Source organism: Rutilus rutilus, assembly GCF_951802725.1.
Source record: "Rutilus rutilus genome assembly, chromosome: 18".
NCBI classification, from domain to species: domain Eukaryota; kingdom Metazoa; phylum Chordata; class Actinopteri; order Cypriniformes; family Leuciscidae; genus Rutilus; species Rutilus rutilus.
In genome coordinates this window covers 26,350,629-26,378,566 of record NC_140231.1, presented here as the reverse complement: position 1 = coordinate 26,378,566, position 27,938 = coordinate 26,350,629, and the positions used below count along the sequence as shown (strand labels likewise).

Below are 27,938 nucleotides of genomic sequence, written 5' to 3'. Positions count from 1 at the left end.
CCAAACCGTGTCTGTCTTTTCCCGAATTTAACGTACACCTATAATATGTGTTTATATTGGGACTATTTTAAACTGGTTCGGGTTGCACCACTGCGGAGTAGCCCAGTAGCAACCTACCTGTGCTACCTGCGTGACTCGTTGTCGTAGACATCAACAGAGAGAAGTATCTCCGGCTACAATGTTCTTCCGCAAGATGCAGTTTTAATTTAATTGCTATTGAACTACAAACAATACAAAAATACATTATAGTTTATATTTAAAAATGTACATATTTAGACAGCAACATTTTTATTAACATATTTACAAATACATACACGTAAAACATTTGCTTGAGAACATGTGAACACAAATATGAACAGCATAAAACTGAACAAAGGCTTTGTGACTAAAAGCTGAAGATAAAAAAATGCTACAAAATATGTTGAAAAATGCTAAAATCCAACACACAAAACAGGATGGAGTTTGAAGGAAAGGACAGTGCTTATTTAAAATGGAGGTTTGTTTCAAAACTGCTCTTTAAATAAATATAAATGATAAAGAAAAGTAACTTTCAAAAAATATATAAGGGGTCTTTTCTAAAGACAAAGGAAAAAAGACAAGTATAACCAAATGATGTTAAGGAATTGGCTGAGAGAAATCAATGTGTTGCCAATTCATAACTGAAAATAAAATGCAGAAGGTTAGGACCAACGATCAAATAAAACACAGTTAGGCTCAAAGAAGACATGAGTCGTATTTCAACTTTACATCATGAACAGTGCAACTGTATCAAAAACATATTTGCTTTACCATAGTGTGAATTAGTACTTATTTATCCTAAAAAAAAAAAATAGAATAAAATAAAAGACATTGTTAATATTTCGAAAGTTATTGAGGTACGTTTTCACTGCATATCTTCAGTTGTGGTTCTTCTTGGTAAAAGTGTCCTGGTAAAAACTTCACATTCACATCTATACACCCTACTGATGTCAATCTATATTTTTCACTGCTTGCTTGGTTGTTCCTGGCTCGTTATTCCAACCTCAATCCAGGTCTTCTAGCTCATCAACTTCAGTAAAGATGTCACTGAAAAAGTACTTGGAGACACTGGTGGGTTCTTCTTCTGAGTTCTGCTGAGCAGAGAAAGATGGCATCCAATTCTATTAATACAAATATACAATGTGGCCATAGAAGTACTGGAATATCAGACTGTATGATACCTCAATGACAGATGCAGTGGTGGAAGCAGAGGTTGGTGACGTTCCCTTTACATCAGGGTTTTTTGCCATGGTAACAGGGCCGGCTGCTATCCGTTTTCTCTCAGTTCGTGCGGTGTTGACTGCTGGTTTTTGGGGGCCTGGTTTGGCCCCTCGATGAGCTGCTGGGGGTCCTTGTGTACTCTTAGAAGAAATGAAGGACAGGAACCCCTTGGGTCTTCTGCCAGGTCTAAAGAAGAACAAAAATAAAACAAATGGATTGTAATGTCATATTTGTTAGGGATAAAATCAAAGCCAATTTAATTTTTTATTATAAATTTTTTTTTTTTTTTTTTAGTACCTACTATGCTTTTTTTTACAGTTTCAACTTTCGTTAGTGTGAAATGTTGCTGTTTGGGCATGAAAAAGGTCTGCAAAGTTACGAAGCACAAATTCACTCCAAAGGGAGTTATTCTCTATTATGGTAAGAGATGTGACATTTCCAAAAGTGCTCAAAGCGGTTGAACAGGAACTAAACAGGGTGTTAGAGCCAGACTGGGAAGAGAGGTGCTGCAATAATGTAAAACATGTGAAAAATAATGTGTTTTTTGATCATTTAAGCACGAAAACGTTCTAGTAGACCCCAAAAATCAAGATTATGTAAAAGAGCCACCCACCTCGTAAGTGACCCACTCGTGGCAACAGGCGTGATCTGGCTGACAATTTGCGAGTCTGATCCACTAGCTAACTCAGCTGTCTCTTTGCCTGGGAGGTCCACCTGTCCCATGATGCCTTGGGAGGGACCCTTCTGTAAAGATTCTTGAGGATCATTTTCTTGCTGAGGTGAACGAGAATTATCGCTGGTCGCAGTAAGGTCTGTGTTTGCTTCTCTGTCTGAGATGGTGGCTGATGCTGAGTTGTCCGTTGTTGAAACGGCAGCAGACACAGTTTGCTCTGGCACTGATCTTGTCTCTCGTGTTGAAATGGGTAATGAGGTAGTCTCTTTTAGAGAGAGCGCTGCTGTGTCCTCTTTAGCATCAACACCTCGGGCATTTCTCCTTGAAATGGGGATGGGTTTCACCTGCAGCTTTGCTAAACGCATAAGAGTTAATTGGTAAAACCCATATTTTATGTGTTGTAATCTTTGACATACACTATATAATTAGAGGATTTAAAAAAAAAGAAGTCATATTTAATAATTTGTTAACAAGTAGATAATGTGCAGGGTCAAATAACAATTAAATGTGAACAAATCCTTCATGTTTTAACTATAACTGATCCTGTAGTGATAATAGTAACTTTTTTATGTTAAGTAATTTATTGAGATATATATATATTCATTTTTTTACTAATTATTATTATCTATTTTTCATTTAATTATTATACACTACCATTTAAAAGTTGTAAAATATATTAATACTTTTATTCAGCAACAATGCATTACATTAAAGAGATTTATAATGCTACAAAAATATTTCTGTTTCTAATAAATGCTTTTCTTTTGAATTTCTTTTAATCAAAGAATACTGAAAAAAGTGCATCATGATTTCCACAAAAAAATATTAAATATTTAGCAGCACATGTTTTCCACATTGAGCAGCAAATCAGCATATTAGAATTATTTCTGAAGGATCATGTGACTCTGAAGCCTGGAGTAATGATGCTGAAAATTCAGCTTGGCCATCACGGGAATAAATTACATTTTAAAATATATTACGGTAGAAAACAATTATTATAAATTATGATAATATTTTACAATATTATTGTTTCTACTGTATCAAATAAATGCAGCCTCAGTGAGACTTCCTTCAAAAACATAAAAAAGCTCCCTTACCTCTCCTGGTTCTATCAGGTAGTTTTCTCTTCTTCTCCAGATGTTCCTTCTCATCTTTAGTCTCCTCTGCCACAGGGCTTCCCAATAATTCCACTGCTAAGGCATAAAGAAAATGTGCAATGCATGAACAGATGTTACAACATGCTGACAGATGACAATATATACCATATGTTTATTTTTTTATTATAAAGATTTGCTGAAAATGTTCTCACCGTGATGTTCTGCCTGACTCTCATCTTCGGTACTCTAAAAAAGGAAATTACCTCACTATTAGTCACTTATTAGACTATTTATCAAGCATCAATAGTGCTTAAAGTCAAGATGTATGTGTTACCCCCTGAGATGTTGAGACTGGTGTCTTGCGTTTCAATCCTCCTTTCCTCGATTTGTCCACATCCCCCTCTCCACTTTTCTTTTCCTCATCCTCTGACACAGGAACTAAAGCATCTGTGATCAGAAGGTGAGATACCTCCCTGCTCTCATTAGCACTGAAATTAAACAGAATGTGGAAAAAAAAACAATAAATACAAGAGAAAGGATATGGCACCATTTGCAAATATATGAATGAAATCTGGTTTAGACACTGACATTTGAGAACACAGAGAGCCAGTCTCACAAAAAAACCTTAAATATGCACTGCGTTCATTTGGTTAACAAATTGTCAACTAGGTGAAACCAGGGCATCTCACAATATATCTGTTTATAAAGTGATGCATTGACTCAGTGTTTTACAGCATCAGATAACAGTTTAAAGCAAACTATACCTTTGACCATGAGAATGCAGCTCAGACACCGCTGTCAGTGGGAGGGGCTCTGTCCTAAAGCCCGCCCCCTCATCTAAAGTGGGTGGGATTTCAGTGAGAGAAAGTATAAACAAAGGTTCCTCAGGAGTGTGTTCAGCAGAGATCTCTTCGGATTCACATCCAAACCGCTTCACAGTGCTGTCTTCAAAAACTTTTACTGGACTGGTCTTTTTGATCTCATCCAACATGACCACAGTTTTCTTCCTGGACTCATCTTCAGGAACAACTGGTGGTGTGACATCTTTGACAGCCTAAATTAAAGAGATATAACACATGATGTTTATTATTCCGATGTCCTTATTGTAATTATTCCACTTGTCGTCCGAGGGCTAAAAATCGGTTTTAACTGATATTTTACCTGTGCTGATTCAGCGCTCGATGCAACCTCTTGTGCTGCACTTTGGGAAACATCAGATTCTGTGGTAACTACAGCACCCTCTTCAGGGCTTTTAGTGAAAGTGCTCGTGGAAGACTCAGCAGCAGGCAGTTTCTCATTTATAACTGCGAGGAAGCAAATGCAAACATAAAAATTCATATTTGCTTTTGTTTTGATTTTTTTTAGCAATTGTTCTGTTTAGGTGAATCTCATGAAACCTCTCAAGAACATAAATGTGATATGTCACACCAAAACCAAAAATATATTAATAAATTTTATTAACTTTTTATAAGTTGCATAATAAAACTGAATCAGTTTTTTATGTAATTTTCAGTAATTATTTTTACATTAATAAAGCACATTTTCAAAACTAACTGTAATAAGGAAAAAAAATATCTGCTGTAATTAGAAAAATTACATATTATTGAAACGTTAAAACAATTTATACACCATGGTGGTAGTACGTATATTATACTGCATCTAATCTCTTCTTTTTATTTAAAAATAGTAATATTACAGTTACACATTTTTTATTTTTTAACCATGCAAAACATAATGTATATATTTGTGAGATTCACCTGTTTAGAGCCATTTCACATTTTAGATAATAGTGGCTGGGTTTGAATTGTCATACCTGTTTTGTGTTGTGTCTGTGTGCGTGTGTGTCTGGATGTCTGAGTCAGGTTTGGTTTAGGTTTGGGTCCACGGGACCTCCTGACAGGTTTAGCAGGATCGTCTGATGTGCTCTGAGACTCACTCACACTGAAACATACAGAAAATATTTGAGACTACTCATTTTTTACACACATGAATATCAGTCTCACATTATGGGTTCAGAACCGCCGCCATTGGAAGCATTTTAAGCTATCCAAGGAACAATTTTAACTGATTTTATTGTATTCATTTATAACTATAAAAAAATTACTAAAAATAAATTGTAAATGCTGAATCACAAAAAATAGATCACTGACTAAAAGTATCAGTGAAATAAATGAATAAAATAAATAAATGGGCTAGTTTTAATACCTATTTGTCAGTTGTGGTTCTCTCGCCTCTTCTTGTTCTTTATTTTTTTCCTCTGTGATTATATCATCATTCTTTCTCTTCAGAGATGACACAGATCCATTATCTTCTTTAGTCACTCTATCAGGAACAACATTAAGATTGTCTTCTCTTATTTCAGATGATTTTTCCTGCTGTAGTACCTCAGGGTAAGTAGAGGAGACTGACAGGTGATCCACAGGAACTGAATCTTCTTGCATGGGTTGTGTTGCAGTTTTATCCTTTTCCGTGACAGATGGACCCTTAGAGCTCTCCACAGAATCTGTAACAAGTTCTGGACAGATTTGCTGCTGTGGAGCTTGTCTGGTTCTCAGACCTTGACCAATATTGGGTTTGGGTTTGGAGAAACGGCCTCTTTTAGGCGGTGGAACACTGTTGGAACAAGCCAAATCCTGTGTCTCATGTCGAATGGGACCAGGATGAGCATCAGTTGTCTGTGATTTGATTGGCTCCTCTTTTGTTTCTTCAGCAGAAAGTTCTGGAATATGAGTTTCACAGCTGGAAGATTCAACATCATCTTTCAACTCTGACTCGCAACTTACAGAGGGACCGGACATGATGGCTGTTTCTGTGATAACTTCTTCATGAACCACCTCTTCATGTACTATGCTTGACTGTCCAAGAATATAATTTTCACCTGAAAAAGATTTAATTCAATCAGTCATTCAATTTGAGTGCCCATTTGGATTCAGGCAAATAAGAGGGTTGCAGTATGAAGCTATTCTTACCTGTACAGGGTATTTCAGATGTCTGGGCCATCTGAGCGGAGTTCCCGATGGTCAGAAGAGTCTGGGCAGCTTCATTGTTGATCTCATTACATACTGAAAGAAAGATGTATAAATTATGAACCACCAGAATATTAAAGCTTTTGGATAAAAGACTGACATAAAAGACATAAAAGACATTGCAATAAGACATTGACATAAAAGACATTGACATGTAGGGGCTGGTGATATAAGCAAAACTTTTATCATACAATATTCTTAAAAGTTTGGTCGATGACACAATATACACATTGTTATGGAAAAGTAATTCAAAAACTACTGGAAAAAAATGAAGATATTTAATTTATAGTATAATTTATGATTATCATCATATATCTGTTACATTATATCAGTATATATAAAGTATATATATATATATATATATATATATATGTATATATTATAATATCATAGTGTATGTATCATTTAAATCATTATTTCATTAATCATACATTATACATTAAAATATGTATTTTTCGTTTTTATTATTATTATTTTAACAATTATGTAAATTGTAATAAAACAAATGTATCATAAAAATGAACGAATAACTGCACCATAAACAAAAAAAATTATCCAAAAAGAAAACTAGATTTCTATCAGCTTAATTTTTGCCCAATTATATAACAGTTTTAAACAACTGTCAATTTAAGTGAAACAAATATATCATAAATAAATAAAAATATCCAAACAAAAAACTAGGCTTGTGTCAGTGCATTTGATTTCTTCAAAATTTTATGTTAGAATTGTTTACATTTTTATTTGAACAATTGTGTAAAGTGAAATTATAAACAAATATTTCATAAATCAATTTATTCATTTTTTTTTTTATCTATACAGAAAACGTATCTGTGCATGTTTTGCCCAGATAATTTGATGTTGGAATATAACATGTCATTGCATATTGGAGATCTTTTTGACTACATATGATTACTAGACATAAATGCATGGTTAATATAGATAATAACAACTCCTGTTGTAGTTCATTCAGTTAGATTATTTGTTTCTCCATGTTTGCTGGTGGTAGGAAAGCTTGAGAGAGTGTCACCTTACCTTCCATGTGGTCTGGGTCAAGAAACTCAATGACATCCTTAAAAACAAATCAGACACAAATTAGTACCAACTCATCAAAAACTACAAACACCAAAACATTCAAAAACACTCCAATTTCAAAGTAAGGAAACTAGAATCGGCTGACAAATGAATTGTGAGTTTATAATGGACACCACAACAGTAAACAGATGTGACAAGGGACATACAGCCGACATAATGACGCTGGGGAGACTTACAGCAAGCAGGTCTAACTGGTGTTCATAAGTAACCGGACCAGCGTGCAACGTTGCCTGCTCATATGACATCTCAGGGCACAAAACATTCTGGGATGTGCTCAAGATATCAGGCACATTCACAGAAATGTCCAGCTGGGAGCCAATGGGAATGAGTGACAGAAAAAAAAAAGGGAAGGACAATGAAAGGTAGGAAGGTTGTGAGTTTTTGATATGACATGCAGAAATTAATATGAATAAAATGGTGAAACAAAACTGAACATCACTTTGATCAGAAACACATTCTAAGTATAAATTTTCCCCACAAAATTGTATTCAGATTTCTTTTCATTGTTACTAACTGTTAATGGAATAAAATTATTATGGTTAGTGTTTAGAAAGCAAAAAAAATTTTTTGTAATATAAAATTCTGTAAATGTTACTTTCTTCCAAGAAAACTGTGGCACCTTGGGGGTCGCCAGACACTCCCGGCGTAAAATATGTTTCTGGCCTTAATCTTTGAGTACTAACCATAACAACATAATTTATGCAACAAAAAAAACCATCAGACTCAAGCAGGGGAGTTTATGAACAGAGCAAGCCACACTGATATGTGATGAAGGGGGTTCCAATAAGGTCCTTTATGGTATGATAATACATAAACACACCTCTTCCATGGTTTCTACCACCTCTGAATTAACAGGCAGTAGAGGGCGTAGACTCATTGGCACGAATGCCTGGTTTTCCTCTTCAGGGTATGAAGGAAAGTCCACCTGGCTCAGGATACAATCTTCTACGTCCTCGCCCTCTTCATCATCATCTTCAGCTCCAGAGGCCAGTAAGGTCACCAGTCTAGATTTCCCCCTCCTGTGCATGCCCTGTTTCAATGTGGGGCCTGGTTTTAATTTAGCCCTCCGGCCGGGTGCCTTGATGCCCTGATTACAAGTTTTGGAAGACACAGGTGGTTCAGAGAGCTCTTCCTCATCTTCCTCTTCCTCTGCCGCTGCCTGCATCACATGCTGAGAGAGCTTAGGGATCCTTCCTGACCTAAAAAAAGAGAAAAAATAATTAGCATGAGTAGCAAACCTGAAAACAAGACCACAGAACAATACCTAAAAAAAAAAGATCATCAAAAATAAAATAAATTGACTCACAAATCCATCTAGAGCTGCACGATTCTGGATAAATTGAGAATCACGATTTTTGATTTAAAATAGAGATCATGATTCTCCCAAGATTCTGAATAGACAACTAAACAAAATAACATGTAATTTACTATAGGTTCTGACAAATGTTAATTGCTGCAGAGTCTATTTAAAAGCATTTATTTAACTAGAGTTTGAATGAATGATTTAATGGCTCGCTCATAAAGACTTCACTTGTTTCATTGCTGGATGAATCATAGTTTTTGAACAATCTCTTTAATGAATGATTCAATGACAAATACATTTTTAAAAGTCACTTGTCGTCACCTACTGGTGTAGCGATGTAATTTACACAATCTTCTTTATTTGAAGCATCAAGCACCTCCCAAGCTCTCAATTTGTGGGGTGTGTGTGGTTGAACGGGCCGACTGGTCTCAAGTTGACCAATCAGGAGGAGAGGATTTGAATCGAGTTCGCTATCTTTTAAAGATTAATTGTGCAGCTCTATATCCATCATAATAATTTATCAAAAGATTCAAAATCTATTCACAATTATATCTGTATTGCAGTGTTGGTATTTTTAATTAAAATAAAGCTATTAAAAGAATTTTCGTTAATTAAAATAATGCAGCAGTAAAATAACATAAATATTAGATGAACAATTAAACTGAAGAAATCTTGCTTAGGCAACTAACTGAAATAAAATAATGTTTAAGCTGAAGTACTAAAATTACTAAAACTAAACAGAATTTATAAAATAAATACTATAACAGTATATAAATAATACAAAAAAACACTTAAATTTAGAACCCTAACCGGGTTATGATTGAAATATTCTAAATATTGTCACGCTTACCTGGTTGGTTTATTAAATATCTGCTCATGTACAGAACTAAGGTCAGGTTCTTCCTCTAAATCTTCCAATTCAAGGAAACCTTTTGACAGCTTTTTCTTCTCCTCTTGTATCAAGTCTGAAGGCACCTAAAAAGAGTAAATTATACAATTATGACAGATAAAACAGACTGTCAAAAAAAAAAAAAAAAAAACTGCCTTTGTACAATAATACACGTGTAAGATTGGTCGAATCTCGCATTAAACCGCTGAAAACGTTACCTTGGTGGACCTGTCCATTTTACCATCCCCCGCGACTGAGGTCCCGCCCTCCCGGGTATTGCTTTTGGGCTCAGGACGCCTGTTCCCCCATCTTCGACTAAAGTTCGGGATCGGTCTCTGGGATCGACCCTTGAGCTGAGCTGGTTTAATAGCAGGACTCTTGTTTATATTCTCTGAAGAATCAGATTCCCTTAACCTGCTAGAAAGAGAATCATTTTCAACCCTCAAATGGTCTCATAACATAAATTACACTAGTAGTGCACAAATTACATCATCGTTCCAAAATTTGGGGTCAGAAAGAGATTTTCTTTTTAAAGAAATTAATACTTCATTATGAAAGGATCAATTAATCTGATCCACAGTGACAGTAAAAACATTTATAATGTTACAGAAGAGCTTTATTTTAAATAAATGTTGAAATTTCTATTCATCAAAGAATGTGTAAATAATAATGTGAAAATGTATCGGTTACCACAAAAATATTAAGCAGCACAATTTTTCACATTTTCAACATTGATACTAATAAGAAATGTTTCTTGAGCACAAAATCAGCATATTAGAATGACCCTAAACATTTGAATGGTAGTGTACACGTCACCTTTAATTGAAAATTACTAAAAGCATCTTTAAATGTAACAATGTTAGGATTTAATCTTATATTTTGGTTAATTCTTACCTGTCATCTTGTGACTGACCATCAGAAGGGGCATTTTCACAGTCCTCAGGTTTATCTATTGCTGCTACAAACCATCAATGAAATATATCAAATGTTTACCAAAAAAAAAACAATAATATAAAGAATTATATAAATAATGTGTAAAACAATCTAAAAAAGACAGCCAGTAAGTTTCACTATGCACAGGCTGTAAAATATGCTTTGAACCAACTTAAGATATTCTTCAGAAATTTGAAGAATTTGCTCCCAGTTTCACAGGCAAGGCTTAAGGCTATCTTAAGGCTAGTTCCAGACTAAAATGCAGCATGTCTGAGCTGTTTAACTGACTTGCAGTGACATATCTTAAAATATGTCACTTCCATTGTTTTGTCTCAAGATGCACACCAGTAATGTGTTTTTCTAAGGCACATTTATAAAAGCTAATTAAATGTCCTAATTGATCTAAGGCCTAATCCTGGCTTAATCAAAGCCCTGTCTGTGAAACCAGGCACTGGTCTATTACAGAATATATTTTCCATTGTTGCTTAAAGCATACCCTCTCCATTTGTCCTCTTGATTCTCCTCTGTGGAGTATTCGCCCCTCTTCCCCTGTGTTTCTTTGAAGTGGTATCACTTCCTCCATCATTTGAGAGGTCCTCATTCTCCTTTTCTCCTGCAACCACATCACTGTCCGAATCCTCTGAAGTGTCCATTTCCTTTCTTTTAGTCGCTGCATCAGAAAATAGTTTAAGTGTGCATAAGAATTTGCCCAAAAAACTGTCAATTTTAAACACAGATTGAAAGTTAAAATAAACTGACCTCTCACTTTCCTTTGGACTCTACTCTGTGCTTTAGCCAACTTGATGAGCTCTTTGTTTTTGTTTTTCTTTTTTTCCTCGTCTTTTAGGACCTGCTCCATTAATTTTTTGAAGAAATCTAGATCAAGACGTCGCTTCTCCTCTGAAAATGTACTTCAGTTTACTTTATTTTCAACCAACTGTCTTAATACTTAATTCCATAAGAAATCAATTTCATTTGTCTTTTTTTAGATGTTAGTTTAAGGTGGTAGGTTAACTGCTAAAAGTCACTTACTGAAAGCTTTATCTATTCTCCATGAGTTATTTCTTTCCTCTTTCTTGAACTTGTTCTGGGGGAATAAGAGAACACCAAAGAAGATGGTGATTGAGGCTCTTGAAGCTGAGCTTGTATTATTATGGCACACATTCAAGATGTCCTAAATTAATACTTCTATTCAGCAAAGACACATTAAATTGATCAAAAGACACACTAAAGACATTTATAATGTTGCAAAAGATTTCCATTTCAAATACATGCTGTTCTTTTAAGATTTCTAATTCATCAAAGAGTCCTGAAAAAAACATTAAAGTTTCCACATAAATATTAAGCAGCACAACTGTTTTCAACACTGATGTTTCTTGAGCACCAAATCAGCATATTAGAGGGATTTCTGAAGGATCATGTGACACTTAAGACTGGAGACACAGATTTGCCATCACAGGAATAAATGACAATTTAAAATTTAGTAAGATAGAAAACATTTAGTTTAAATTATAATAATATTTCACAATATTAATGTTTTTGCTGGATTTTTTTATCAAATAAATCCAGCCTTGATGAGCATCTTTCAAAAATATTCAACTTATACGCAAACTTTTGGACAATAGAATGAAATCAACGACTATATCAAGCATACAAGTGTTTAGTGATATGAATACACGCATACAAGAGCCCAAAACACAAAGCTATTGTGACCACCTTAATCTCCAATCGACCTCTGTGTGGAAACAGCTGACCAATCATGGAGAAGTCCGTCCCCACCATGCTGATGGCCAAGAAAAACAATTCAGTCTCTGGAATAGACACAAAAAAAATATATAAATGAAATATATACGACACACTTTAAATTAAGAGTTGCACTGTGTTTGACTTCTGACCTCCACTGGACCAGGGTTTGGTGTAGGTGCCCTTCCTAAAGCTGGAGTAAGTGGTGGTAGAACCACGTTCAAATATGGGATCTCTGTCTTCTGCCGGATTGGGTCCTTTTGCCCTTATAACCTGGACTGTTAAACTACACACCCACACAATAGAATAAAAAGCATTTTAACATTGGAAACACGGCACACTTCACCTTTACTAATTCCTGGACTACACTTCTCCATGAACAGCAGCTCAGGATAAAAAGGAACATCACTGACCTCTCTTCGTCTATAATCAGAGAGCCATCCTCCGCCACCTTCACCCTGGGAACTACCAGAGGTTCTTCCTCCTCTGGCTGAGTTTCGTCCACTCTCTCCTCGTCTTCCGCATGACCAGCATCTTCTGCCACCGTCTCCTGAACTGATGGAGCAGCTGGAGTCTTAGAAGAACTAAAAAGAAATAAGAAGTTCTGATGAGGGTTTAAACATAATACCATATTTTTAATTCAGTGCCCCTATTATGCCTTTTCTGGATTTGACTATTCATGTAACAGTATTTAGCTGTTTGTGAATGCAACAGGTCTGCAAAGTTTTAAAGATCAAAGTGCACAATGAATGGTGTTATTGTCTCCCAAAACTAAGAAAGAACCGATTCTGAACTGCCTGCACGAACCCCGCAAACAACGTCTAGTTTGACCCTAGTTTGGTTCATGTTGATGACATGTCAAAAGATGATGTCATTGTCAACAAAAGCATATCCTCTTTTGAGTGCACTTCCAAAGGATGAGAAAAGGCTCGAAATGATACGGTAAAAACCGACTCCATCGTTACTGTTCGTATCACTGTGTATCAAGTGCTGAGGAAGCCTCGGAGCTGAAATTCAGATATGGTAATCAGTGTTTCGATCAACGCACGCGCTGTAAGCGGAAGACCAACCACAACAGACTGGGCCGTCTGACCAATCAGAGCAGAGTGGGATCTCGGAAAGGAGGGGTTTAGAGAGACCACTCTTTCAGACACTGAGAAAAGAGGTGATGCTGCAATGTATATTATGAGAAAATCAAAGTGTTTTTTGACTTTGACTTTGAGACCTTCAAAACTAAATTAGGAGCCTTTAAAATAGCATAATAGCACTCTATACAAAGCTTTTAAGGGCAAATAATAATAATAATAATAATACAAAATTATGTTAATTCACATTCAATCTAAATCATAAGAATTTTTTAAATGCCTGCAATACACCATCCGCATTGAATAGTCATCTTGATGGCATATGTGCACTATTTGGAGATTGACAGGGTGATTAGGCTTACGCTGGTGTAGGAGAGTCATCTAATTCTGTCTCTGATGCTTTTTGCTCTTCATCTGTGAAAGACCTGTACAGAAAACCAAGGCATTGAAAACTAGAAAACACTCTGTCAATAATCAGTTTGTCTTAATCCCTGCACACCCCATTACATGCATCACAAATCCAATATCAACACTTGCGTTCACATGGACTTCCTAAACACACAAAGGAATTAAGAACAGCACGTACTTCATCGGGTTGGAATCAGGCAGGTAATAGATCAGCTCTCTCATGGTCATTTTGGTGTGATCTTTAGGTGCCTTGCGTTCTTTGTTTCCCAACTTTGGTTTCTTCTTGTCTTCCTAGATTCAAGTGTCAATGGAGAGGTCAGAGTAGCATTTTAAAAGCATTGAAATAATTCCCTTAGGAATTCCACATAAAGTGACAGTCCCAAAATATGCCAGGATTACAGTACTGATTCAATTGTGATTCAGTGAAAATCCTATTTAGCCTGGGACAAAACTTAATGTATACACGTATTAAGTTTTCAACACTGACACTAATAAGAAATGTTTCTTGAGCAGCAAATAAGCATATTAGAAGGATCAATTGACACATGGATGAAGTAATGATGCTTAAAATTCAGATTTGGCATTACAGGAATAAATTAAATTTTAAAATATATTACAGTAGAAAGCAGTTGTAATAATTTCTAATAATATTTCACAATATTACTGTCTTCCTGTATTTTTGTTTAAATAAATGCATCCTTGGTGAGAAGAAAAGACTTCTTTCACAACAAACATTAACAAATCTCTTCCAAACTTTTGAACGGTAGTGTAAATAGGTAAATATTGCCATTCAATACAATGTCTGTATGTATTGTCATATTGGAGCATAAAAATGCAAATTACTTAAGAAAATCAGTTAAAGGAAACCTTGCCTTGACTATTTTTGACTAGATTTTTATTGTTTATTTTTTACCAATATATCAGCTTTTGCATAGTACACCTAAATACTGACATATATACACATACACATTATAAAGACCACATTTTTTTTGCCCAGATCAAACCCAGAACCACTTTTTTTCTTTGCACACAACAAAAAAACAAACTAATGTAAAGCACATACACACCTTGTCTTTGTTCATTTCTTTTTTAAGAAGCTCCCGAAGTTTCCGTGCCTGAGCTAATTTCACAATGTCTGCCGGATCGTTCAGAGTTGTTAACGATTTGAGAATTTTCAATGGCGACTGAAGTTTTTTAAGTCTTTCTCTTAACAGATCAGTTTGGCTTTGTCCCAGAGGTGGCTCAGAATCACTCTCCTGCTGTGCGACCATGTCTTCCACAGCAGGAGGAACCGGACACTCTGGAGGGTTTTCATGAACCAAAATAGTCTCAGGTTTGGAAGTTCTAAGGGGATGTTGGGACTCCCCTTGCTGGACGGTCAACGGTACAACAGTGTCTTCCAATCCCCCATCCTCTTGAGTCTCTGTCTCTCGGTCATTCCGCAGTGGGGCTGCAGGGATGGGCTGTACCTTGGCCGGTCTGCCCCCTCCAGGAGGTCTCCGTCTTCCAGGAGCACTGGAGTTGTGGCCAGGCTCAGGTATCTGAAGGGAAGTCTCTGCAGTGGGGGTTGATGTTTCAGTCTCACTGGGTGTTAATGGTTTTACAGGGGACTTGGATGGTGATTTAGGAGTCCTAGAGGAGGCTGGGGAAGCTCGTGGTTTGGCTAAGTTGGGCAGAGCTGTGAAGCGTTTCCTCCTCTGAGGGCCAGAAGTCACAGAGGTGCTTGTTGAATCCTGGGCATCAGAAGTTTTAGATGCAACATCCCTGTTGTGAAGCAAAGAATCAGTGATAAAACTGGCAATTTCTCTTGCATAAAGTAATGATATAACAAAATCTAGTACTAGTAGCAGTAACCAAACAAAGAAAATTCAGAGGAACATCAAAAATTGTAAAGCAGCTTTAGCAGTATCCTATGATTAAAATGTATTGTCTCTAATTAGTAATTAACAGACATGCAGTTTTTATGACCTACATTAATTGACAACTTATTGGAATATTTGAACTTTAAAAAAATTATTTCCCACACTGAAAGATCATTTAAAATGAAAAAAATTGGTAAAAAAACGTAAAGGAAATAATGATTAGTCACAGGACCAAAGATAATACCATTAGTGTTGTCACGATACTGGAATTTCTGAATATCAATACTGCAAAAAAGGAGTATTGGAACCGATATTTCAGTATCGATGCATATCGAAATATCTATATATTTGACAACACTAACTACAGCCGAGGACACACTTAACGACTGTAAGGCCGACAATGAATGCAATTTGATACTTACGACTGATCATGCCCAAACACGCAGAGTCGCGTTCAGTCGGTTTTCACAGTTGGAGTTTAAAATCTGCTGCTGTTGTTGGAAACAGTCTGTAAGTGTGTTCAGTCACTCTTAGAATGTTTCAGCAAGTCGTTAAGTGTGTCCCCGGAATACCATAATACGTGAATGTAAATTTTTATTTCAAAATTTAAAGTTGAAGTATGTCTCATACTGTATGTCTTTACTCCAATTAAATGATTTTAAAAGTTAAAAAAATTGTACACATTCAGATTTACAAAAATGTTGTTTAATAAACATAATCAGATATTTATAAGACTGAAGGTTCAGACTCACGCTCCATGGCTAATTGCCTCCAACTGGTTATTAGAGCTGCTGCTCTGAGAGGCTTCCTCATTAGTTCGCTCCAATGCTATAGGTGGGTCAGTCTTCAACTTCTCAGCCATGACCTCTGACCCCTCAGAAGGAGCAGAGTCAGCAGGACCCTGGGGAGGCTGAACATTATCTTGAGAAGCTACCGGAGCTCGGCCTGTGGGCTTCACATTGGGGCGGACGCTAATTCTCGATCTGCGCATCATTTTTCTCTGTTTAGAGGGAAAAAAATATTTATTTATATATATATATATATATATGTGTGTGTGTGTGTGTATGTATATATAATATGTATATATTCAAACTTTTATGTTAGATGCAATTATCTTGATTAATCGATTTGACCACTTACATACATATACATGTTAAATAAACATACATAAAGTGTAATTTTTAATATATCATTAGAAGTATACTGTTACGCTAATTCTAGATCTGCACATCATCTTTCTCTGTGTAATAATTGTATAATATATATTACTATTATTATATTATGATTTACAATAAGACATTAGTGAAGTACTGTCATTGAAGCTAAAACCGTTCTAAGGTTCTTACATTAGGTTTGACAGTTGAGGTTTGACATACTCATATATGTCTTATTGGGTAATAAATCAAAAACAAGTAACGTTAACAAACTTCTATGTGACAACTAACAGTTACTTCTTAGAGTGATGTTTACAACCTTTATGTTCTCATTGCATCAGCGTAATTCTTTCCCAAACTTTTACGTGCTACTTAATATTTGATTATCATAGCGATGCACAAATATTTAATTTCCAGACACTCGAAACAAATGGCTCTTTGATTTTCTACAAATGTTTTAAATGTTTTTTTTGTGGCCATTGAGAGGGTCCTGTCCAACAATGTTCATTAACATAAGCTTGTCGGTTTATTAGAGCAACATTGCTTTTTACAACACCACTATACGTTTAAATACGTGGCAATTTCAAATATCTTACTTTATTTGGAGGTCCAGGGTGATTTTATTGTAAAAATCTTCAGCGGCTGACGTCCTCCATGCTTGCTGATTGTTACTGCGCATGCGCACGGAGAGCCGGAACAAACGTTCCTTCTCCTCCGAGCCTGCAGTTCTACCCGGATGGTTTTCACAAGCGGACACGTTCATGTACGCTGTTTACCAAGACACAATTTAATAGAAATACACCAGCGAAAAGATGGCTTTTCGTTATGCATAAGCGTCGAACAAAAATCGTGTGAAAATGGATCATACGATTACAAACAATCCGGCTTCCCCACGCACAGAAGGAGAAAGCAAAGATACAGCTATTGTGTCAGGAAATACAGCAACACTTGTCCTGCCTGACACTAATCTAGTGTGTGTTGAATACCCGGGAGTCGTAAACAATGTGGACAGAATGCTGGACAGCATTGGCGGCGAAGAGGGAGTGTCCAAGGTGATCATATTGGTGCTTTAAATGAAAAAGACACGTGCTTTTAGACTGTATGTTCATTTAGGCTGAACCTGAATTTTTGTTACTGTATTTCAGAGTGATACTGATTTCTAGATCAGTCCTTGTGACTTACATTAATTTTTTACATGGCTGATGTAAATGACAGCTGAGGAGAAAATGACATATTAACATGCCTAAGACTTTTGCACAGTACTGTATTTCTTTGACTGATTTCTTTGTGTCATTGTATTTTATTCTGTCTGATTTTAAACAGTATTTGATCTACATTTAATGACACCTTCCCTACATAATAATAATAATAGTAACATAGCAGATGTGTTTTATACATTATGTAAAAATCATATGACATCTGGGGCATATTTACCCAGAGAAATATGGCCGCTTTTACATGATTTTCAATTCTGTTATATTAGCAAATGATTTGATATTGGATGATGATATATTAGTGGTTATATATGTGTATACTGAGTGTATAGTAGATTGTATTTAAATCTGGGATTTAAAAAAAACAAAAACATTTTTGGACAGACATATGCAGATTCTTCCAAAAGACTTGAACTCCGCTTTCGGCCGAAAGATCCTTTCTGCCATCCTGCTTATGGGAACCGCTACTCCTCCACCAACCTGCTGCTCAGAGTGCGCCGCAGAACCCGCAAAGGAAACAGTTCAGAGACCCAAATCAGCATGGAGATAGTGGGACTTATAGGAACCACATATAAATTTCAAGGTATAAAAGTCTTCATTCACCATCTAGTATTTTCTAAAATAATTTAATTAATATTTTTTTTAAAATGTAAGAATTTTCTCCCACAACCTAAATATATATTATTATTCTTGTTCTTTTTTATTTTAAATGATATGCTACATCAGTATAGATTTATAAGGGCTGCACGATTAATCGAAATGAAACCGCACGCGATTTGGCAAAAGCTGCGATTATTTTATGTGCAGCTTGTCAGTGCAGCCGATCGGTAGTAAATGCTGCTCCATCTGAACGCTGACGCTCTCACGCAGAGATGCCAAATATGCCCCGCGACAGAAGTAGATAACACCCCTCATTCCAGGAAATCCCTATGGGCATCATACTATCTGTAGCTGAATAGTCAGAAGATTGAAATGCTTTGATTGATGTATTAAATGTTGTCTTTTGTTGGACAAGAGGTTCATAAATACTTTACATGTTTTGATGCATGTTGCTTTTTCAAATGCACGTTATAAGCGACTCAAACTCACAGTGCTTTCAGATGGAGCAGCATTTACTACGGATATTACGGGTGGACTATCCCTTTAATACACACACATTCTTAATCTTGATTCTTCAGGAATGGCTGACTTCCAGTACCTGGCAACTCACAGTGATCCAGATGGCAACCAGATGTCTTTGTACGATAAGATCATTTTGCGCAAACCTGAGAAGAAGGAATTCTATGACAGTCCTGTGCCTCTTTTCCTTCCTCCTCCCATTTTCTCTCGCCTGGACACGGCTGTGGATTATTACTATCGTCCGGATGTATTGCACAGGTAAGCTGGAGTAGGACCTGAATTCCCAAATGAGTTGACTGGTTGCAACTGCAAATGATCCGAACTGTTCTAAGTTCAGCTGTATGTGTGTTTTTGGTGGTTTGATTTGTTGATTACATAATTTGTCTGCTTCCCAATAAACAGCAGGGAGACTGCAATGCAGTCTGTTCTCCTAAAAGATCATCTCATTGCCCCGAATCGGGCTCGCCGGCCAAACAATGCCATTTTTGTCAACTTTGATGACAAGACCATTCCATCAGGACCTCTAGAAGCTGCAGTGACCAGCTGGAAAAAGGTCTGCGTCCATCCTAGCGATGTAAAGGTAGAGCAGCAACTCAAACAGGTTGGTAAAATTGTTCTACATGTTTTCAATGTGTTAAATACAGCAACCATCTCCAAGATGATCACAACATTACAACATTTGATTTGAAGCAACAATTATTTTTTTTAAATATTATATGAGGGCCTAAATTAAAAATCACATGAAAAAAAACCTGACGACATTGTAAAAACAAACAATTACTTTTTTGTACTAATTGATTATAATATTAAAACAATATATTGGAAAAAGAATATTCAGATACATTACCATTCAAAAGTTTAGTGGTCAGCAGGAGACAGTAAAGATTTCTGTTTCAAGTAAATTCATTGGAATAAATGACATTTTAAACTATATTAAAATATCAAACAGCTTAAATTGTATTAATATCATCACACAATATAACTGTTTTGAATATATTTAGAATCATATAAATGCAGTCTTGGTAAGCATAAGAGAATTCTTTCAAAAACATAAAAAAAAATCTTTCTGACCCCAAACTTTTGAACAAGAGTGCATATGTTGCAGGGAGACTCGTTTATGTAATTCTCAATGCTTCGTGGAAGGGATGTTTGACAACCAGGTGAAAGGTTAAAACTATAAGTTGTTTTTAGAAAAGCTGTCAACGTCAACTTAAGCAACTATTGGACAACAACTCTGGTTATATATTATGGGAAAATGTCCTTATCTTATCATAATCCCACCTGTGCTCCAATGCGGTTTCATGTGAAAATACTGATTCATTTGATTAATTCGCAGCTTTTCGAGAAAAGGCCCATATGGTCTCGCAATGCCGTCAAGGCCAACATCAACGTTCACCCTGAGAAGATGAAGCACCTCCTCCCTTATGTGGCGTACTACATGGTGAGTAGATTAACGGAGAAAACTCTAGGTTTAATAAACTTAAATATAATGTGGTATTCTTTTCTCCAAACCCATCTTATTGCACAGAAAGCCATTAGTGGTGCACGAACACTTTTTAAGTGGCACTATCAACTTTTCTGTTTGTTAGTGTGGCCTGTTATAGCAACATTGGTTCAACCAATGGTGTGAGATTGTGCTGGGAAAATCTGTTTGTCTGAACTAAAGTTCAAGGTTTGGCTAGTTAGTATGGGCCAGTTAGCATCTACATGTACTTTTATGTTGCCAAAAAGGCATCCAACTTCATTGACTGCCATTCAGAAGTAACCCTAAAGTCCATGGTTGGCATAAAATCCTTTAGTTTGTGTAAAAAATAAAGACCCATGATTTGATATTTGTTCACATAGTCAATGTCAATTTCTCTTTTTTGATTAGTGACTTAGAAATAGTGAAAGTTGTTTTTCAAAATCATAAAATGTTTATTTCTAGGCTTAAATTACTTTTTGATTCCCAGATTTTTAGTGTGGGCCGCACTATATACAGTTGCAATCAAATGTATTCAACCCTCTTGACCTGCAAGACATTTTGCTGCTGAGAATAACATTTTATGAAAACAATTCAACAAATGCATCAGTAAACTAAAGTGTATTAATACACATTTGAGTGATTCTGAGAATGTAAAGTTAATGGGGGAAAAAAACATTCATTTACAATTTTATTCAACCCCCAAAAGTCAGATTTTGTGCAGAATCTTTTATTCTTTATAACCTCCAATAAATGCAGCCTGTAAGTGCTGAGAAGCTTCTGTCACCTTTCCATTGCAATCTTGGCCCATTCCTCGCTTGAAAAAGCTTCCAGATCACTGATTATTTTTGGTTTTCCACCCAATATTTTCAATGAGATTTAAATCTGAAATCTGTACAGGCCACTCGAGAACGTTCTATGACTGATTCCTGAACCAAACTTAAAGGTATAGCGGAGGATTTTCTTTTTCCGGGTGGATCATCAAGACTATTGGTCCTCCTAAGTGTCAATCATTCTGGTGATATGTTTACGTAAGGCCGTCGTACGTGCTCGTTCACACGATGGCGTGCGCTCAAAACACAGGTTGGGCTTCTAGTTTAGCAAGTTTCTACTTGACAGGTAAAGTTTGGCATGCTATTTGGAGAAATCCATTTAAAATCACTGCTAGTAAAAGTTAATGTAAGCTATGATTAGCTCGTGCATGCTCTCTCGTGCACACGTTTAATAGGCGTTCCCTCTCGGGAGCAGGTAGAGTGTTGCGCATGTGCATTTTTTCAAAAAGTGGAGAGGGCGGTTCTTTTCTAAAATTCGGGAAAATCCTCCGCTATACCTTTAAGTAGATTTGGATGTATACTTTGGGATGGCTGTCCTGCAGGAAAGTCCATTGATCATCAAGCTTCAGTCTCTGCACCGAAGGCATCACCTTCTTTGCCAAAATGGCTTGATACTTCAACGAATTCATGATGTCCTTCATACAGTCAAGATTTCCACTACCTGCAACAGCAAAGCACCCACATAACAAAACTGGACCACCTCCATGTTTGACCATGGAGATGGTGTTCTTCTGCTCATAAGCTTTGCCTTTTTTGCACCAGACATACCGCTGATCCATGGGTCCAAAAAGTTTGTTTGGTCACATCACTCCATATTTATTATAGAGTTTCCAAAGGCTTAACTGTGTTTTAACACAATTTTGTACCATACCATGCAAATAAGTGAATAAGCAGCATTGAATGGGGGAGCTATTATGACATAGCTGTATTACCAAAAGAAAATACTAAAACTCAAAAGAACTACATTATATATTAACATTATCACTTTTTATTTGCCAGTAAACTGTTATATATGGGGTTTTTTTTTACTCTGTATCTTTAGAAAAGCTTACATTTGTAAATGATTACAGTCTCAGTGGGGGTTGAATAATTTTGATGGCAACTGTGTCACAACCTCCCATGAAAATAGTTTTTACGTGTAGTTAACAGGGCCGTGGAGGAGTTTGTGGGTCAGGTTTGGATACGATCCTCGAAAAACCGCTGAAGCAAAAATCTACCAGGTTCTAGACTTCAGGATCCGCTACGGAATGAAACATGGTGAGCGATCAACCAAAACACATTCATAACAGTCCTAAATATGATTTATTCCTTGACATAAACATGCCAAGACTGCTATACAAAACTGTCCAAAAGAGTGCAGAATCATTTTTTTGACACCAGATGTGAGTACAAATGACAATACACACATAATTCCTGTAATTTTCTGTCTCTGTAGGATTTGGTGTCAATGACATGCCAGTGAAATCCAAAAGAAGCGCTTATCATTACAGCCGCCCAACCACTATCAACAGGACAGGTACAAAAACACAGATACAAATGTTCTGGCACACAGTGTTCCCTTAAGGTGTTCATTATATAGTGAGTTTGTTTTTCCTGTCTGACCTTTACATTCCAAGAGGTTTTGGATTCTAAAACTTAAATAATTAATGTCTATTCAGAAGTTTGGGGTTGGTCAAATGTTTATAATGTTTTGTATAGAAGTCTTTTAAGCTCACCAAGGCTGCATTTATTTGATCAAAAATACAGTAAAACACTGAAAATATTGTGAAATATTTTTTCAATTTAAAATAACTGTTTCCTATTTGAATATGTTTTAAAATGTAATTTATTCCTCTGATAGCAAAGTTGAATTTTCAGCATCATAACTTCAGTCTTTTTATTTATTATTTATTATTTCAGTCTTCAGAGTCACATTATCCTTTAGAAATCATTCTAATGTGCTGATTTGCTGCTCAAGAAACATTTATTATTATCAAAATTGAAAACAATTGTGCTGCTTAATATTTTTGTGGAAATTGTGATGCATATTTTTTTCTGGATTATTTAATGAATAGAAAGTCCAAAAGAACCGCGTTTGTTTAAATAGAAATCTTTCGTATTATAAATATCTTTACTGTCACATTTGATAAATTTAATACATCCTTTCTGAAAAAAAGTATAAATTTCTTTTTTTTTAAAAGCATGTACTGACCCCAAACTTTTGAACGATAGTGTAGTATTTAAAACTTTTTAACTGTAAATGATCAAAGCTTTTCATGGTAGTGTATGGTTGTTTTGTTCACTTCTTTAGTTCCTCAACCTGCGAGCGTAACTGACATCACCCAGGAGAGTTCTTCATCTTCAGGACCCAAACCTGCTATTGCCAAGTACATACTAAAGGTATTTTCAGTTATTTAATTTTTCATTTAAGTTTTATATCACAGTGGATTTCGTCTTGATCAGCAGCTAATGTCAAGGAAGCGTTTTAAACCAGTTTTGTGGAACTTTCTCTCAAGGACTCAGTCTACATTTTCCGGGAGGGAATGCTCCCTCCATACCGGCAGATGTTCTACCAGCTGTGTGATCTGGATGTAGAAAAGTAAGAACTTTCAACACAATCTCATTGCAATTCGTAAGTAATTTACGTTCTGGTGAATTTGTGGCTAATTCATATTAATTTGTACAATCTCATTTGGCAGTACGTTTTCGTATGATCTCCTAACGCCCCAGTGATGGGTGTGTTTAGGGGCCTTCATGCTGGTTTCTAATAATCATACATTTATGTACTATTCACATCATACGAATTCATATAAAACAGGGTTTTTATAGTTAACTAAAACTATAAAATAAAATAAAATACATTTTAACTTAAATAAATAAAAACTTATAAAAAAAAAACGTAAACTTTATTTCAGCTAATTGCCAACATTTGGACTCTGCCAAGGGAAAGACACAGGCTCACCGACAGGGAAGCCTTACCTTGAAAGAATACACATTAGTCACATTAGTGTGTTAGGCCTGGCGTCGGACACTCTCCCACGTCCGACTGCCGAGGGTGGTGGAGGAACTCAACAGTGTTCGCAGGTTTGGGGAACTCACATGAGAAGCAAAAATAAGCGCACATATCCGGTCAATAGGTGGGGAATGGCACAGCAAGCGAGACAGTGTGGTTACCTGGCCTTCACTGGCCACTTGGGGCTAGTACACGGGAGGACACTGGCTTGGCGCAAATACTATAGAATCTGGCAAACGTGCTGGGTGTCGTCCAGCCCGCAGCTCTACATATATCATCAGCGCCCATGCGCCAGTGCCCAGGAGGAAGCAACACTTCTGGTAGAGTGAGCTCTCAACCCGAGGGGGCACGACACGCCTTGGGTTTGGTACACCAAGACGATGGCATCCACTTTTCCGTGGGCCATCTTCTGCTTAGAAACAGCCTTTCCCTTCTGCTGGCCTCCATAACAGACAAAGAGCTGTTCTGAGGTCCTGAAGTTCTGCTTTCGGTCCATGTACAGGCGCAAAGCACAGACAGGACACAGCAAAGCTTGGGCTGGGTCTACCACCGCCTGGGGTAGATCACCTAAGTCCTCCGCGTCCCGTCTAGAGACCATATGTGGAGATTCCAGAGGTCTGGAAGTGGGTGTCATAAGGTGCCCCGTCTCTGAGAAATCAAGTCTTTCCTCAGAGGAATGCGCCAGGGAGGGGGTGTCGTGAAGAGCATGAGTTCTAGGAACCAGGTCCGTTTGGGCCAAAAAGGGGCAACTAGCAAGACCTGACTGTGCAAGTTGGCTCACTGGGGGAAACCATACTTGCATAGGTCCCAGGGCCAGCTGTGTGCCAGTGCGTCCATCCCGAGGGTCACTATGTGCTTGCCTAGTAGTGACGTTTTGAAGCGGCCCAGTGCAAGAAGTACTGCAAGCAACTCTAGGCAGTTGATGTGCCAATGCAGTTGGGGTCCTGTCCAAATACCCTAAGCTGCATGCCCGTTGTACGTGGAGCCAATGGTGGAGGCATTCGTAAAGACAGCAGCATTCCTGGACACTTGCTCTAGTGGAACTCCTGCCCATAGAAACGTCACCCCGTACGTGCCGCGTTGCCATGCCCATCTCGGGACATCTTCGCACATCTTCGCACAACTGCTCTAGTGACTGGGCTAGTATGAGCCAGTCGTCGAGATAGTTGAGGATGCGAACGCCAGCCAGGTTCTCTCATGGGAACAAGGGCTGCTTCCGCGACCTTCATGAAGACACAAGGCAACAAGGACAGCCCGAAGGGGAGGACTTTGTACTGGTATGCCCGCCCCTCGAACACAAAGCACAGGAACGGTCTGTGTCGAGGGAGAATCAAGACATGAACCCTATGTGTCCTTCAGGCCGATCGCTGCAAACCAGTCTCATGGACGGATGCACTCGAAAATGCATTTCTGCATCAACATCTTGAATTGGAGCCTGTGAAGGGCCAGGTTGCCCTTCTGGATACCCCTGAAGTTGGGGGGACGCGAGACGGCCCGGAGAGCGCTAGCCAGGCCCCCAGAGACCGTACAAGTGGGACCAGAGGGACCACTGACGTACCCACAGTGGGGCAGTGAAGTGGGGCGCAGGGACCCAACTCCTTGGAAGGCATAGCGTCCCGAAGTGTGCGGTGCAACATTTACCTGGCTCCACAGTTGAGCAGGGGGTGGGTAAGAAGGCATTGCATCCTCGAACCGCACACTGCTGCCTGTTAGCGATAGGAGTGGGGGACGGGGGTGGCAGGCGGGAGGACTGCAGCCCTCATTCACGAAAGTTACCTCAGCGTGCTTGACGCCCAGACACATGAGCCAACAATCGTGACTGTCAGCCAGGTAACAACCGCATCGGGTGGAATGACACACGGGTGACATCTTTGAAAAAGACGCAGTGTCACACCCGTGTTTGCTCTTTCAGGAAAAATGTAGCTCTCTTATAGTGCTGAAGTGCACAGGGGAAATATTGCAGCCTGCAGTGTGCACACACTCTTTAAGGCTGTATAAACAGCAAATATCATTGAAGACGCAACGACCGCTGCAGCGCCGTCACACCAACACTAGAATTAGCTGCTCCATGTCAACCTTTCACACTCCTTGACAACTAGCCTATGCCACTCCCACAACATACACATACACGTCAAAGTAGCCGGAGCAACTTTTCTCTATTTACGGATATGATGAGTGACGTATGTATGCAATTTACGAACACGAAAACCATTCTGACAGGTCTTAAATATAAACACTTATAATAGGCTTGCCATAGTGAATGGAGAAAACAGACAAAAACAAAAACATGTTTTGGAAGAAGACTGATGATGTATTGACTTTTTTAAATGTTGTTAATTTTGAACAAAAGAAAGTTAAAAAGTGTACCTTTAAATGACAAAAATGCACAACAAAATTACTAATACTTTAAAATGAAAACAGAAAATATATAAAAGAAAAAATAATTCAAAATATTGATAAAAAACATAATTTCTAATAATACTAAAAGAACACTGATAGGAAATCGTCACCTTGTAACATAGTTACGTTTTCCTGTGAGATCAGGTTGGAACTTTGATGTCTTTCTTTTCAATCATTTATCCACTTACAAGACTTACAGCACTTTTCTTTTTCTTCTTTTAAGAATAAAGAATATCATCCATACGAATGATGGAAAAGAGGAAGTGTGTGATGAGAGAGATGGCTGGTGTGTTCCCCACACGGCAGACGATCTCAGGAATATCATTTCTGAAATGATCCAGCAACACGTCCAACCTAACCGCCCCGGTAAAACACACACACACACACAAAAAACAATGAATTGTTAATTATTAAATATAGCAAAATAATATTTATTAAATAAAAATGGCTTTATTTTTTATATGGTGTGATATTTTATTGATGTAGCATCATCCACCCAAAAGCCTACAAGAGCTAGACCCAAAACTGTTGACAGCGGAGAAGAAGACGAAGATGACGAAGATGATGATGAAGAGTACAAGCCTTCTGATGCAAGTGACAACGAAATGGAAACTGAGATTGCAGATTACATGTAATTTCATGTCTGGCACTTAGAAAAGGTTTGGATGTGTAAATGTAAAAAGCAACTTTGTACACTGATAGAAATTAGTTTGTTACCCCCATTTGGATAATAAATGGTTTTGTCAAATGAACTGATTGAGCAAATTCTTCAACAAAGTATCTGACATACTATAAGAGAGAAGTTGTGACAAACTGAAAGTTCATTAACAGTATCAAAATAGTCACAAAATTGTTAGTTGTTTGTTTTGGATATTTCTATGCATATATATATATATAAAAAAAATTCAAAAGTTTGGGGTGAGTATTTTTTTTTCAATACTTTTATTCAGCAAGGATGCATTAAATTGATCAAACCTGACAGTTAAGACTTTTACATGGTTGCAATAGATTTCTATTTTAAACAAACGCTGTTCTTTTGAACATTCTATTTATCAAAGAATCCTGAAAAAAATGCATCATGATTTCCACAGACATTGAGCTGCACAACCGTTTTCAACATTGATAATAATAATAAATGTTTTTTGAGGAGCAAATCAGCATATTAGAATGATTTCTGAAGAATCAAAGACTAAAGCGATGATGCTTCCCAGGTACAGGAATACATGACATTTATATAAACTTTTACATTGCAATAATATTTTACAATATTTCTGTTTGTCATTTTTTATTAAATAAATGCAGCCTTTCAAAAGACTGCTTTCAAAAACATTTTTGAAAAATCATACCGACCCTAAACTTTTTTTATTTCATTTTATTTGTTGCCAACACTTTAAGGTGTTTATACAGAAAGTAA

At 37.1% G+C, this 27,938-nt stretch overlaps 2 protein-coding genes across 7 annotated transcripts; one reads left to right on the top strand and one right to left on the bottom strand.

Annotated features, from left to right (window-relative positions):
* Positions 1–271: 271 nt before the first annotated feature.
* On the bottom strand, positions 272–17,271 carry LOC311277125 (uncharacterized protein). 6 transcript variants are annotated; one of them, XM_084387306.1, is made up of 29 exons: positions 17,101–17,271; positions 16,103–16,350; positions 14,556–15,252; positions 13,667–13,779; positions 13,443–13,505; positions 12,409–12,579; positions 12,148–12,281; positions 11,969–12,063; positions 11,285–11,339; positions 11,012–11,152; positions 10,749–10,922; positions 10,214–10,277; positions 9,538–9,736; positions 9,281–9,405; positions 7,948–8,326; positions 7,304–7,435; positions 7,068–7,104; positions 5,979–6,071; positions 5,394–5,887; positions 5,215–5,291; positions 4,823–4,950; positions 4,171–4,313; positions 3,774–4,063; positions 3,344–3,497; positions 3,222–3,255; positions 3,010–3,105; positions 1,853–2,267; positions 1,200–1,425; positions 272–1,112 (listed from the first exon to the last, which is right to left on the bottom strand). In XM_084387306.1, exons 2-29 carry the CDS (start codon positions 16,342–16,344, stop codon positions 1,023–1,025), a joined length of 5,061 nt encoding a protein of 1,686 aa, XP_084243432.1. In that variant the 5' UTR covers positions 16,345–16,350; positions 17,101–17,271; the 3' UTR covers positions 272–1,022. The 6 variants fall into 6 exon arrangements, with proteins under 6 accessions (XP_084243432.1, XP_084243428.1, XP_084243429.1 ...); XM_084387302.1 differs by having other exon boundaries at positions 5,215–5,887; XM_084387303.1 differs by having other exon boundaries at positions 272–1,109; positions 5,215–5,887.
* gtf3c5 (general transcription factor IIIC, polypeptide 5) lies at positions 17,229–27,272 on the top strand. The gene is made up of 11 exons (XM_084387308.1): positions 17,229–17,556; positions 18,103–18,301; positions 18,897–19,095; positions 19,240–19,438; positions 20,174–20,278; positions 22,275–22,389; positions 22,568–22,648; positions 23,423–23,511; positions 23,628–23,710; positions 26,748–26,890; positions 27,011–27,272. Exons 1-11 carry the CDS (start codon positions 17,362–17,364, stop codon positions 27,157–27,159), a joined length of 1,557 nt encoding a protein of 518 aa, XP_084243434.1. The 5' UTR covers positions 17,229–17,361; the 3' UTR covers positions 27,160–27,272.
* Positions 27,273–27,938: the final 666 nt, after the last annotated feature.

Bases quoted from the DNA above. Each gene is read 5' to 3' on its own strand.
- LOC311277125 (XM_084387302.1), bottom strand. From the start codon at position 16,344: ATGATGCGCAGATCGAGAATTAGCGTCCGCCCCAATGTGAAGCCCACA. The intron at 7,105-7,303 runs GTAAGTCTCCCC...TTTGTTTTTAAG, and splicing joins ACCAGTTAGACCTGCTTGCT to GATGTCATTGAGTTTCTTGA. The intron at 4,951-5,214 runs GTATTAAAACTA...TGTATGTTTCAG, and splicing joins GAACCACAACTGACAAATAG to TGTGAGTGAGTCTCAGAGCA.
- gtf3c5 (XM_084387308.1), top strand. From the start codon at position 17,362: ATGGATCATACGATTACAAACAATCCGGCTTCCCCACGCACAGAAGGA. The intron at 17,557-18,102 runs GTGATCATATTG...ATTTTTGGACAG, and splicing joins GCGAAGAGGGAGTGTCCAAG to ACATATGCAGATTCTTCCAA. The intron at 22,390-22,567 runs GTGAGCGATCAA...CTGTCTCTGTAG, and splicing joins CCGCTACGGAATGAAACATG to GATTTGGTGTCAATGACATG.